This window comes from Panthera leo, chromosome E1 (genome assembly GCF_018350215.1).
Source record: "Panthera leo isolate Ple1 chromosome E1, P.leo_Ple1_pat1.1, whole genome shotgun sequence".
Taxonomy (NCBI): Eukaryota; Metazoa; Chordata; class Mammalia; order Carnivora; family Felidae; genus Panthera; species Panthera leo.
This window is the reverse complement of record NC_056692.1, coordinates 9,500,147-9,513,851: the sequence shown is the minus strand read 5'-3', so window position 1 is coordinate 9,513,851 and position 13,705 is coordinate 9,500,147. Positions and strand designations below refer to the sequence as shown.

Genomic DNA, 13,705 nt, shown 5'->3' with positions numbered 1-13,705 from the left:
CACATGCCCTACCAGAACCTCCAGACTTTCGGGTTCCCTGAACAACTCTCTTTACCCTATCTCCTATTAATGGGACTACTGTAAAAATGTTTATAAATCCACTGTAGCCCACAAGAAATACATTTATTCACAGATTTTTAATCTCAAAGGCAAAGAAGAACACATGGTCCAAAGAGCTTTCTATTTCTGTTCTCACTTCTTCCTGACTTTACCTGGCATGATTAAATGGGTCCTCAGGGGAAAAAAAAAAAAAAAAAAAAAGCCCAGGATAATACTTCTGCAAAGGTAACCAAGTTTGTATGGCATTATTTTCAACATACTGCCCAGCCACATCCCCCTCATTCCAAAGTAGACAGACTATATTCCATCTTATCTCAAGAAAAATTACAAAAAAATTACAAAAAAATTGTAATTTTTAATTACAAAATTATAAAAAAAAAAATTTCACTCAATGTGAAAAAAGAAATTTCTTGGGGTGCCAGGGGCGGGGCTCAGTTGGTTAGGCATCCGACTCCGGCTCAGGTCATAATCTCGAGGTTCTTGAGTTCAAACCCCACATTGGGGTCTGTGCTGACAGTTCAGAGCCTGAAGCCTGCTTCAGATTCTGTGTCTCCCTCTCTCTCTGCCCTTCCCTCATTCATGCTTGCTCTCTCACTCTCTCTCTCTCTCAAAAATAAACAAACATTAAAAAAAAAAAAGAAAAAGAAATCTCTTACTTACCAGTTCCACTTTTGGGCCAAGACCTTCAAATATTTTATGAGCCTCTTCTGCTTTTTTCTACAGATAAAGACATCATTATATTATACAATTAAAATAATTATATTACCTGGGTGCAAAATCACTACCAATTTAGTATTTTCCACTGTTAGCTCCAATCCCTATTTACTTTATCTCTGAGACTACTCTAGGGTTGAACTTTTCTATATCTCCAAATATTCTTGTCACATGATTGGCTGAAATATCCTCTTTCATTTTCATAGCTTCCTCACAAAATTCAGTCAGTGCTTCACATTTGTACTCAAAGTAATACCTGAAGACTTGTTAAGTTCTGAACAGCAAACAGATCTCAAGATTCTAGGCAGAAGGAACACAGATCCACTATTAGAAATGAGCCCCTCGACACTTGGACTCGGACTGTCATGAATAAAAATTTTAAAACATAAAATACCATAAAGTCACCAGTCTTTACTGGTGTAAGCCAAATTGATCTCTTGGAAGAAAAGCTTATTATGAGCTTATATTCTAGTTACAAGAAAACCTTGGTAATAACTGAACAGAGGAAACAACTAGTTTGAATTACGCAAGTGTTCAGTACTTAATAAATGCCGAATTACATTTTTTTTTTGAATTATGCATTTTTTTACAGTCCATTTTCAAAAGTAAAATGATCTAGGCCGATGTGCCATCTAATAGAAATCATCCTTGAATGGACAAATGAAATATAACAAATTCGATGCTGAAGATGTTAAAACTGGAATTGTAGGACTAGCAAACGTGTCAATGGTTCTCAGCCAACGCATTCCAGTTGCTAACAATGGCTCCCTGTCGGCTGCGCAGACCCCCGCCTCGATGTATTTGCTGCTGGGAGACTCCGCAGGGCTTCTGATGGGGCACACAAGTGGGAATGGATATTCGTCAGTATCCCCCAAGTAGAAAGAGGTTTCCTTAAGATAAATATTCTCCTTTTCATCTCATTTATCAATCAAAATCAAGTATTTATTTCATATATATGTTGTAAAAACAACTAGTGCAGGAAGCGCAAAACAGTGTCAGGCACTTTCCAAACTCCAGGAAACTGAAAGGTTATTAAGACGGAAAATAAATATATCAATAATGTCAAATACAAAACTATAAAACTCCATTAAATTTGCATAGCAGATCATACTTCTATAGACAGTTTTAAGGCAGGATTTGTCAATCTTGGCACTGTTTGGGCCAGATGCATGTTCTGGGGACTGTGCCTAGGCATTGTGGGATATTTAGCAGTATCCCACTAGATGCCAGTAGCACTCTGTCTATCCTCCAAGCTGTAACAACCCAAACAGCCTCCAGTTGAGAACAAATCACTGTCCTAAGGTAACTAACTCACGAAGTCAAAATGTAATTATCACGAAATTCAAATTTATTAGCTTTAGGCATATATTAAATAGCACGCAAAGAACATCATCATAGATGATAAACGTGGAAATTTAGTTGCGCCCGCAACTAACTTTCTCCAGACCCAACACTCACCAGTTTTTAAATTTGCTTTTTTTTTTAAGTTTATTAATTTATTTTTAGTAATCTCTACCCCTAACATGGGGCTCAAACTCACAACCCCGAGATCAAGGGCCACATACTCTACTGACTGAGCCAGCCAGGAGTGCCTTCGCTTCGCTCCCTCAAGGGGCTGTGTGTTGTTAGTCCATACCCAGAACGGGCAGGCTAAGGGGAACCATACACAAAAGACACAGAGCGACATTCTGGCAAATGCTAGTATCCTATCTGGCACTCACCTTTCCAGAGCTAATTTTAAAAGCTGGTATTTAAGATGTTTGCAACCCAAGATTTAAGTTTTGCAAAGTTTTATTAAATATCTGACTTCACGTTGGCTTAATTGCTAAGAACATATTAACCTATCAAGTCTGGCAGGCCAACATTTTAATTTAAAACCCTCACATTTCCATACTGTAATTTTCACTCTCAGTCTATAGACAGAAGTACTTAATTCTTCAAACATGTTGATACGTTCTGTGTGCCAGGTGTTTGCTAGGTACCAAGAAAACAACAAAAAGGAGGAGGATAAGAGGTCCTGAAAATCTTCATAGGGAAAATGATACTTGAGCCAGGGTCTTGAAGCACGAGCGCACTCAACAGACAAGAAAGACAAGACACTGGGATGCCCGAAGGCAGAGGCAACATCCTGGGATAAAGGTACTAACACTTCAATGGAACTTTCAAAGCTATTCTGGTAGGACAGCTTTAAGAAAGGAGGACCGGGCCAACGGCCAGGCAGGCAGGCATGTTGGCACTGATAAAAAGTCTGGGCTATTCTGCAGAAAGTGGGAAATAATCAAAAGGTTTTATTTCGAGAATCATGTAAGAGGACTCAAATATGAAGGACTGGTTAGAAAGAAAAAAGACTGAAGGAAGGAAAAGTCACCATTCATGTGAGTGATGAGGGCTCAAATAAGCTATTGCCAAAGGAGGAGGGAGACCACGATTTAGGAGGAGGGGATGATGCTCCTCGTTAGTTAACCAAACCTACAGCGTGGCCGAGAGAGGGAAACAGAGACTTCCCAGGACACAGGCCTAGGTGACTAGAGGTTGCTGGCACGGAGTATACTTTCTACTTTTGATCTCTTTCTTTCATCTGTTGTCACTTTAACTTGCAAGTCACGCAAACAAAATATAACCGAGCTGTTTCTGAGAACTATACTCCATGCATACCCTTCTCTGTATGTATTATAATTCTGAAATTAGAGCATTTATAAATATTTTTGGATCCTACAACTGGGGAGGGTAACAGCAAATTGAACTGTTAAAAACAGCCCAGGAGAAGAGTCTGTTTAGAGACTAAATAAATCTCGGTCTAAAGTTTAAATATGATGCAAGACAATTTTTCTCTCAGGAAACCAATTTTCAAATTAAACAGTCACTTTTGGGTAGTTTTCTTCCTCCCAGTAACTTTTTTTTTTTTTTTTTTTTTTTAAATATTTAACTTTGAGAGAAAAACAGAGTGCAAGCAAGGGAGGGGCAGAGAGAAAGAAGGAGACACAGAATCTGAAGCAGGCTCCAGGCTTTGAGCTGTCAGCACAGAGCCCAATGCAGGGCTCGAAGCCACGAACCATGAGATCATGACCTGAGCTGAAGTTGGACCCTTAACCGACTGAGCCACCCAGGTGCCCCCCTCCCACTAACTTTCTAAAGAAACCAAAGAGGCCTAATACAAGATAATGGCCCCCATCTCTTAAGCCACATTAGGCTTAATTCCCAGTGTAGACTGCTGCCACAAAAGGAACAAGAGAGAAATGTCTCCTTGCCTTCACCCATTTCTCCTTTCCTCCGGTGTCAAAACAGATAAGGTCATTCATTAAAGAAAGCTAAAAAAGCCGCAAAGGCCTTACACAAGGCAGCATGGCGAGGCAGCAGTGAGAAAGCCTGGGCTCCGAGCCCAGTCGCGCTCTCGTGGCTTCCCCTCCAGGAACCTCTGTTCCAAATCCACCACGGCTGCAGACTAGGAGCAGGGCAATCAGAAAGAAGAGATTTGTAAAAAGAGGATTTCCATAGTTACTATGAGTGAAAAAGAACCTTCACCACCACGAGTCTAATACCAAGATCTCAAGTTTGGTCGTTCTTCTATTCTTCAGACAATGCACAACGAATCTGAACACACACGTGCTACAGGGGAAAGAAGAGGTCTGAAAGTTTTCAGCTTTGTCGCTGGGCACCAAGAAACACTTACTGCACAAAGTAACGAAAGCACATATATATATAAAAATTGAACACAAGGTAAACTCTCCATCAGATCTTGCTCAATAGTATTCGGTCCTCACATCCTAGTCAGGCAACCAGAGAATTCACTAATAATGACAAGGCTAATTAAGAAATTCAGTCCATTAAAAAATATCACTGGGGGCGCCTGGGTGGCTCAGTTGGTCGAGCGTCCAACTTCGGCTCAGGTCATGATCTCGCGGTCTGGGAGTTCGAGCCCCGTGTCGGGCTCTGTGCCGCTCAGAGCCCGGCGCCTGCTTCGGATTGTGTCTCCCTCTCTCTCTCTGCCCCTCCCCCACTCATGCTCTGTCTCTCTCTGTCAAAAATAAACACAAACATTAAAAAAAATTTTTTTAATTAAAAAAAAAATCACTGAATTCAACTTCTTTGAAAACTGACTCACACTAAGAAGTCAACATTTTATTTTCCAAGATTCTCTTCCATTGTTAGCTCCAATCCCTATTTACTTTATCTCTGAGGTCATAAACTGGCCATGAAGCCCATCAGTCCACAAAAGTGTTTTATTCTTCCGCAGAGTATTTTTTAAAAAGCAGGGGATTCCACATAAAACTCCATCTTCTCAGCTTTTCTTAAACAAGGGAGCACCTGTCAACCTTGAGCCACATCTCTGCCTGACCAGAGTCGCTGCCCCTTTTGGCAAAACACAAGGCCACTCTCGTCACTCACTTCATTTACTGCCATTCATCCTTTTTGAATAGATATTCAAATAGATCTTCAATGAGATTGCTCTGTCCATTCAATAAATTGGACTAATTTTGCACTCAGCCAAGAAAATAATATAAATTGCCATGTTTTTACCTGCCTGTGACACTTACCATTATCCTAAGTTTTATATATTTGATGACTTTCAGGTACCTATCTAATACACACACATACATGAATAGCTCAGGCTAAGATTATTCTCATAAGTGTATATGTAACAATTCACAGTTGCCCTTCTGAAGGCCAATTTCCTTTAGGACCTAGGCTATTATAAAGTCGTAGGCTGCCTGTGTAAAATGTACTGATGACTCCACTCACTACAAAGTAAATCAACTGAAACAACAATCTCAACTTCTACCTTATGATCGATCATCTTCAGCTCACAAGCTGATTCTCTGCAGCAGTACTTAAACTTATTCTTTTGTAGACTGGGAACTTCTGGAAGCCCAGTGTTAAGCAGCTCTGTTGGAAAGTTTGCTTTATATTACGGTGAAATCAATTTCCATTTAACTGCTAGCTTTCTGGGCTGGATTCCAGCCCAAAACTAACTTTGACATTACAAAGTTACTCACAGAATTGAGGCCTGGCTTCCCTAAATCAATGAATACTTTCAATTATGAATATGAAAGAAAAAATTGTTTTAAAATAGCAAAGTCTACCTAAAAGCCACTGGCCTCACACTTTATTAAGATTCAAACTACAGCCCAGCTATCAATTCTAAAGCTGGTAATGCACATTATTTCCATCTCCAATGACCCATCTCTAATAGGGTGGTATCAGTATTTGGCATCAAATGTCCCTTAGAAAGTGAAAAACTACAGAATAATGCCTTGTTTTGCATTACGTGCTACAAACTTGCTTGCCAATTTTATATGATAGGAGACTTAGTTGATAAAGTTATATTCTCATTAACATTTATGCAATATAATATATAAGTGAAAGATTAATTTAAGACACAGCAATCAACTTTTTTTTGGTCTATAAGGAAAAAACATCAAGCTTTAGTCAAAGTTTAAGAACATTAAAAATTATGACAGAAATCAGGTTGTTAAGACAATTAACATTACCACAGAACACAATGAGAATTTTACAAGGCACAGTCAAGTGCTTTTAAAGGCCTGTGTGCCGTAAGAAATGGCAGGAGCTTACCCGATTCTCATCATAAATAATTTGGACAATACTGCGGTGTTTCTGCTCCACGGGAGGAGGGGACACAGGCTTCTCAGGCTCAGGAGGCTTAGCGGCTTCTTCTTCGAGCTGTTGCTAAGAGACGCAGAAAGAAAGAATCAGGCATCTGATGTACGTCACCCCCCCAGTAATTAATCGCCAGAGATAACACATGCTACTGAGCAATGTTTTGCTGAATCTATAGGGTAACCTCTTAATCTACTAGGGTCTAATGGACCCAAGGGTTCTAACAAATCCAATCAGACTTATTTTGACTAAGAACTAAGTAACATAATCATTAGAGAAATCCTTGTATATTTGAATTCTGATAAATTTAAAGCAAAAAAAAAAAAAAAAAAAAAAAAAAAAGACAAGAGAAACTAAACATATGAAACTACCCCAGATACCTCCATCACAATGACCTTTTGTAGCACAGGAAAAAAACACTTTCATATGTTACAGATCCACAGTGTGCGCTAACATCTGGCAGGAAAAGCAGGGCCGCACAGCACTTACAGATTAATCCTCAACTCAGAACAGGACCATGCTCAGCCCCCAGCCAGTCTTTACATTTTGCAGCCGAGAGGCCCTGGCAAAACTACAAGTTTGGGTACAGTTACAAAACAGAAAGCTATCTGCATTACTCTGCCTGAGTTTGAGTCTTCGGGTCAACTCTCACGAGCCCTGTGATCCTAGGGTCCTTTCTAGGTCTCGACTTCTTCAATCCTGAACAAATATATAAACCACTCATATGTAAAGTAGAAACATTAACCCTATCTATCAGGTAGATTTTGGAGAAAATTAAATAACTCAATATATATCAAGCACATGACAACTATAAATAGTCAATAAATATTACCTACAATTATTACTGAAGCAAGCAGAGACTTTGCTTGGTTCACTGCTTTTTATTTTTCAGCACTTAAGCCAGGGCCTGACACCTAGTAAATGCTCTAGGATTAGTCTTGTGAATAGAAGTTTACTGGCTAAGACGACAGAAAAGACATTGGGTGAAGAGGTTATGTCTACTAAAACCTAGAGGAAAATTTTAACTGTGCTACGAAGACAGATCAAGACTCCTAGTCAATTAGGTCAGATCACACCCAACCTAAGGATAAAATTCCTCCAAGAGACAAGCTTCAAGGACAACTTCCACCTTGGAATTCAAAGTACTTTTGCAAGCTGCTATCTTTATAAGTAAAAGACAGATATCTGGAGTTGTGAGATCATGTTTATGGGGTTAAGTTCCTCAACCATTCTTTCTTAGCTCTGCTCAGAAGCCTTCTTTGAGGGTCCCTGTTAAGTAGGTGTGGAGAAAGGAAAAAACCAACTTCCAGAAATCCCATTTTGTTCTGAGTACTGAAGTAGCCCCAGGACAAAACCAGTGTAACAGGAAGACTAAAAACAAACGAAACAAAAAATATAAACTTTTCCTCACTTACTTTGTTCTTTCACACAAGAGGTTTATAATAATTTTGCAAATTTAACATATTTAGTTGAATTTTTGTTGAATTGTATAAAACATATACAATTTTGTGTGTTAATGGTATTAACATTATTAATTAACATTATTAACACTGTGTTTCTATGCATCTATGTTATGTTTCTTTACATTTCCCAATAAAATTTGTAGTTCCTATACGTCTCATAAAGGTCATGCAATATATTTTTTAATTATGATAATGGGTTACACATCATTGAGCATTTACTATATGCCACATTAAATTAAACAATATATTCATAATCACAACTCATACAACCATCACATAAGGTAGCTGGTGTTGTTAACTGCATTACTGCAATTTTACAAGTGAACAAACTAAAGAAAAGACCAGATAAGACCAACCCAGCAGAATCAGACCCACTAAGACTTAAAAGAACTGTCAGACACATTATTATAAATTTAATAGGACTCAATAAAGAAGACTGTTTAACATTGTTTTAAAGCAAGGTAATCTTTTTTACATGAGATTTAAAAATTAGCCTAAAAGAAATTCCAACAACAACAACAAAAAAAATTAGTGAAACTAAAGATATATTTGACAGATTAGATATAACTGAAAAGAGAAATGCAAACTGAAAAACAGAAGTGAAGAAACTGCCCCCAGTGAAGCCCAAAGAAGCAACCAACTGGGAAAGAAAAAAACAATAAAAAGACATAGAACACAAGAGTGATAAGATGTTGTATCTAACAGAAATTTGAGAAGAGAACAAAGAAACCACAGGAAAGGATTTTGTTTTAAAAAAAAAAAAAAAGATCATGGCTCAGAATTTTCCAGAACGGATTAAAAACTAACACATTCAAGAAGTCCAATGAATCTTAAGCTGGACAGTAGGTTAAGCATCTGGCTCTTGATTTCGGCTCAAGTCATGATCTCACAGTTGGTCATGAGATCTAGCCCTGTGTTACAGCTCCACACTGGGTGTGGAGCCTGCTTAACATTCTCTCTCTTGCCCACTCTCTCACCCGCCCCCCCTCTCAAAACATAAATAAATAAATAAAATACAAGCAAAAACCCACTCCTAATACATCATAATAAAAACAACAGCACACAACGATATTAAAGGCAGCCGGAGTTGGGGCGCCTGGGTGGCTTGGTCGGTTAAGCGTCCGACTTCGGCTCGGGTCATGATCTCGCGGTCCGTGAGTTCGAGCCCCGCGTCGGGCTCTGTGCTGACCGCTCGGAGCCTGGAGCCTGTTTAGGATTCTGTGTCTCCCTCTCTGTCTGCTCCTCCCCTGTTCATGCTCTGTCTCTCTCTGTCTCAAAAATAAATAAATGTTAAAAAAAAAAATTTTTTTTAAATAAAATAAAATAAAGGCAGCCAGAGAAAAGATGCAGACTATCCACAAAAGAATAAAAATTAGACCAAGGGGCCAATGTCTTAACGGTGGAAGCCAGAAGACAGCGTGCTGGTACAAAAGAACCAAGTACCAAATAAAAATACCTTTCAATAAATGGCATCAATAAAAGACATTTAGGTCTCCACAACTAAATACTAAATCTGCCAACTAATGGATCCTCACTAAAGGAAATTCTGCAAGATGTTCTTCAAGCAGAAACACACAACCCCACAAGGAAGAGCTGTCTTGCAAGAAGGAATGATGAGCAAAAAAGATGACAGACAAGTGGGTAAACCTAAATGAACACTGACTGTATAAAATAATGTCTTTGGTGCTTGAAATAAAACAAGGAAGAACTAGAAAAAAATGGCAAAAGTATCATAAAAGCTGGGAGAAAAGAGAAAGGACTCAAGAAGGTCTATGTCCCCTTGCTTCTCGAGTATGATTAAGATACTAATTTAATTTTAGGCTTCAAGTTAAACAGGCTGCTAAGTTTGAGGGGAGCCATTATAAACAATATAAAATAGTGTATAAAATACAAACTAGAGGGGTAGAAGAAAATGGAGTAAGACAAATAATCCAAGATAAGGATTAGAACAAAACAAACAAGAAACCATAAAAAAGACAGGACAACAGTATATAATAAAAACAACTGAGATATTACTAATCATCATAATCAGGTTAAAAGAAGTAAATTATCCTGTGGAAAGACAGGGTGTCAGAGTAGATAGAAAACAAAACCCAGCTATATATATATATAAGAGCTATACCTTAAAGCACAGAAAGTAAAGGGAAGAAAAAAGACAAACTAGTATCAACCAAAAGAATGCTGATCTAATTATGTCAAAACCAGGCAGAACAAATTTTACGGTAAAAAGCATTACAAGAGATAGAATGTCACTGCCTTACAATAAAAGGTTTCACTGACCAGGAAAATAACAAATATAAACTTCTATAAACCTAAAGTAAGAGACTAAAAATACACAGGATAAAAACTGAGAACCGGGGGGCACCTGAATGGCTCAGTTGGTTAAGTGTCCAGCTCTTGCTTTCAGCTCAGGTCATGATCTCACGGTTTCATGAGTTCAAGCCCCACACGGGCTCTGTGCTGACAGTGCAGAGAGCCTACTTCGATTCTTCCTCTTTCTCTGCCCCTCCCCACTGGCATTCTCTCTGCCTAAGAATAAATAAACTTTAGGGGTGCCCAGGTGGCTCAGTCAGTTAAGTGTCCGACTTCGGCTCAGGTCACAATCTCATGGTTCGTGGATTCAGGCCCCGTTTCGGGCTCTGCTGACAGTGCAGTCTGCTTTGGGATTCTCTCTCTCGCTCTCTTCCTGCCTCTCCCCTGCTCGTGCTGTCTCTGTCTCAAAATAAACAAACTTAAAGGAAAAAAAGTATCTGATAAAATTCAACATTCCCTCATCATTTAAAACTCTTAGCACACTAGGGCGGCGCCTGGGTGGCTCAGTCAGTTAAGGGTCCGACTTCAGCTCAGGTCATAATCTCACAGTTCATGAGTTCGAGCCCCACGTCGGGCTCTGTGCTGACAACTCAGAGCCTGGAGCCTGCTTCAGGTTCTGCGTCTCCCTCTCTCTCTGCCCCTCCCCTGCTCATGCTCTCTCTCTCAAAAACAAACATTAAAAAAAATTATTTTTGTTTAACTCTTAGCACACTAGAATCCAACAGTTATTTCCCAACCTGATGAAAGATGTCTAAAAACACTGACATCAAAATCAGTGGCAAAAAGTAAAGGTATTCTTCTAAAAGTAGAAAAGAACAAGAATAACCACTTTCGACTCTGTATTGTAGTCCTAACCAGAGCAATAAAGCAATAGAAAAGTAAGGGAAAGGGGCACCCGGGTGGCTCAGTTGGTTAAGCATCCAACTTCAGTTCAGGTCATGATGGCACAGATTGTGAGCTCAAGCCCCGCCATCAGGCTCTCTACTGTCAGTCAGCGCACAGCCCACTTTGGATCCTCTGTTCCCCTCTCTCTCTGCCCCTCCTCTGCTTGCGCGCACGCACACACACACACACACACACACACACACACACAGGCTCTCTCTTGCTCTCTCTCTCAAAAATAAACTTAAAAAATTTTTTTTTGATTAAGAAAAAGGTTTAAGGACTGGAAAGGAGAAACAAAACTGTGTTGCTACTGCTGTTGTTAACTACTGATATGGAGAATCTACAAATAAGAAATCAGCAATAAAAGGATAATTTAGGAAGACTTCTGGTCTATATAAAAATGTCAAAGGCAACAAAAAATGTAATTTAAAAAATATATTATTAATAAGAGCATCAAAAATATAAAGTGCCTAGAGTTTAATTAAATGCAAGGCATATAAATTGTTTATGGACAGAAAGTAACAAAACATGAAAGACATCCTAAATAAATGGACACACCATGTTCATGGATTGGAAGACTCAATGTCATAAAGATTTCATCCTTCCCAAATTGATCTCTGTATTCCATATGATTCCAATGAAAATTCCAAAAAGATGTTTTGGAGAACCAAAAAGTGTGATTCTAAAAGTTACATGAGATTGTAAAAAATTTAAATAGCTAAAACACGCCGTTAGAAGTAGGGCTTACCTCACTGGAAAAAAAGAGTTATTATAAAGCTCTAGTAGTTAGGAGAATATATATTGTATTTCTGCATGAATACCACGAAGAGGGCAATAAATAAGAATTTTCAAAACCCAGAAATCAACACATATATAGATGTAAACTTGAATTATAATAGAGGTAAAATGGTAGGGCAGTTGGGAAAGGACGAACTTTGCAATTATCCATAGATAACAGAATAGATGTGACCCCCTACCTTGAGACAGACATAAAAAAGTCAATTTTTGGTGGACTAAGAATAATGTAAAAAGCAAAACGATGAAGATTTGAAAAAGACAACTCGCCAACTATTTTAATGATCCCAGGGTAGTCTCATATAAAATATAAACAAATTCTGTTCAGCAAAAACACAATTAGGCTCAAAGACCTAAATATCAGAGTTAAAACAATAAAATTTACAGAAGAAAGTATAGGAATAAATCCTCGTGGGACCTTACATTACGCATCAGTTTCCTGGACAGGACAACAAAAGCTCAAGTAATGAAAGAAAAAATAAACCGGGCTTCCTCACAATTAAAAACTTTTGGCCTGGTGTGATTCAGTCCTACACGGCTGTTCTCTGGAACAGGAGTCATTTACCTCTGGCTGCCCCCTCTCCCACACAAGATTCCCACCCCACAGAAGATTCAGTGGACAGAGACATGAACCCCGTGAGGCCCCAGAAATATCTTTTCAGTTGTGAGGCCAACAAAGGCCAAAGATTATCACTTTAAAATGGATTATGATGCAAATGAGCACCAGCTACCTTTAAGAATGGTCAGTTTGGGGGCCGATGCAAAAGATTAATTGCCCATGGTTGAAGCAGCGGCAATGAATTAGGAAGGCAGTTCAATTAAAGTAACACTGCAACCTGGAAACATCTGTACAGCCAATGGTTTCCCTTGGGGGCTTTGAAATACCACCACCTGTGATCTAAATGTAGTTCAGGGCCTGCACATGTGGACAGCACCTCGGAGGGGTGGAGGATGAAAGTGTGAAACTCCTAAGCATATCTGGAAAGCGATCTGCCCCTGTACGTCACAGCCAAGTTTCCACAGAAAAAAAAGTGAAACTGGCTGATGAGGATGAGGAGGCTGAGGAAAAAGCTCCAGTAAAGAAACCTATACTCAATACTCCAGCCTAAAAGGCCCCAAACTATCAAACCAGGATGGAAAAGACCCAAAATCATTAACACCAAGATCAAAAGGTCATGAATCCTTTAAAAAAAAAAAAAAAAAGGAGGAGGAAAAAAGTCTTAAAACAGCAAAAGGATCTATTTCTGTAGAAGACATTAAAGCAAAAATGCAAGCAAGTCTAGAAAAAGCTTGCTGAATGGTCTTGGTAAATTAAGCCCAAAGATGGGGAGAGGAAAAAGAGAGACAAATATAGTCTCTACTGAGAATCAACAATCTAGACGAAAGTTTTCTATTTTAATTTCAATCCCCGTTCCCAGTTTGCCACCCACCCACACCCCCCTTCCAGGCTGGAAGCAATCTCCCTCCTGATTTCCCAAAGCACTTTCATCTGACTGCTGTGATCCAATGAACCTTATACTTTGCTTTCTGGGACTTGTGCATTTGACTCCGCTCTTTGACCATGTTTTAATCACCTTTCCTATCTCCCTAGCTGCTCAATAAATACTTAAATGAGTCAAGTAAGGGGGGGGTGGGGAATACCTTTTTTACACCAAAGGACACTAACAGCAAAGTGAAAAGACAATTCACAGAATGAGAGAAAATAATCTGCAAATCACGTATCTGCGTATCCAGAGTAAGGAACTGTTATAACTCAACCATAAAAAGGCAACCCGACTGAAAAATGGGGAAAGAATCTGGATGTTTCTCTAAAGAAAATACACAAAAAGGCCAACAAGCACATGAAAGGGCATTTGCCA

The 13,705-nt window shown here is 39.0% G+C and overlaps 1 protein-coding gene and 1 pseudogene across 16 annotated transcripts in view; one reads left to right on the top strand and one right to left on the bottom strand.

Annotated features, from left to right (window-relative positions):
- NCOR1 (nuclear receptor corepressor 1) overlaps positions 1-13,705 on the bottom strand; it is a 159,644-nt gene that overhangs the window by 94,973 nt on the left and 50,966 nt on the right. For all 16 annotated transcript variants that reach the window (XM_042917444.1, XM_042917443.1, XM_042917445.1 and 13 more), the window contains exons 6-7: positions 6,346-6,459; positions 721-777 (exon numbers count right to left, since the gene is read on the bottom strand). In XM_042917444.1, the coding sequence (XP_042773378.1) occupies positions 721-777; positions 6,346-6,459 (171 nt within the window). The remainder of the gene's footprint in view (positions 1-720; positions 778-6,345; positions 6,460-13,705) is intronic.
- On the top strand, positions 12,252-13,065 carry LOC122206079 (annotated as a pseudogene).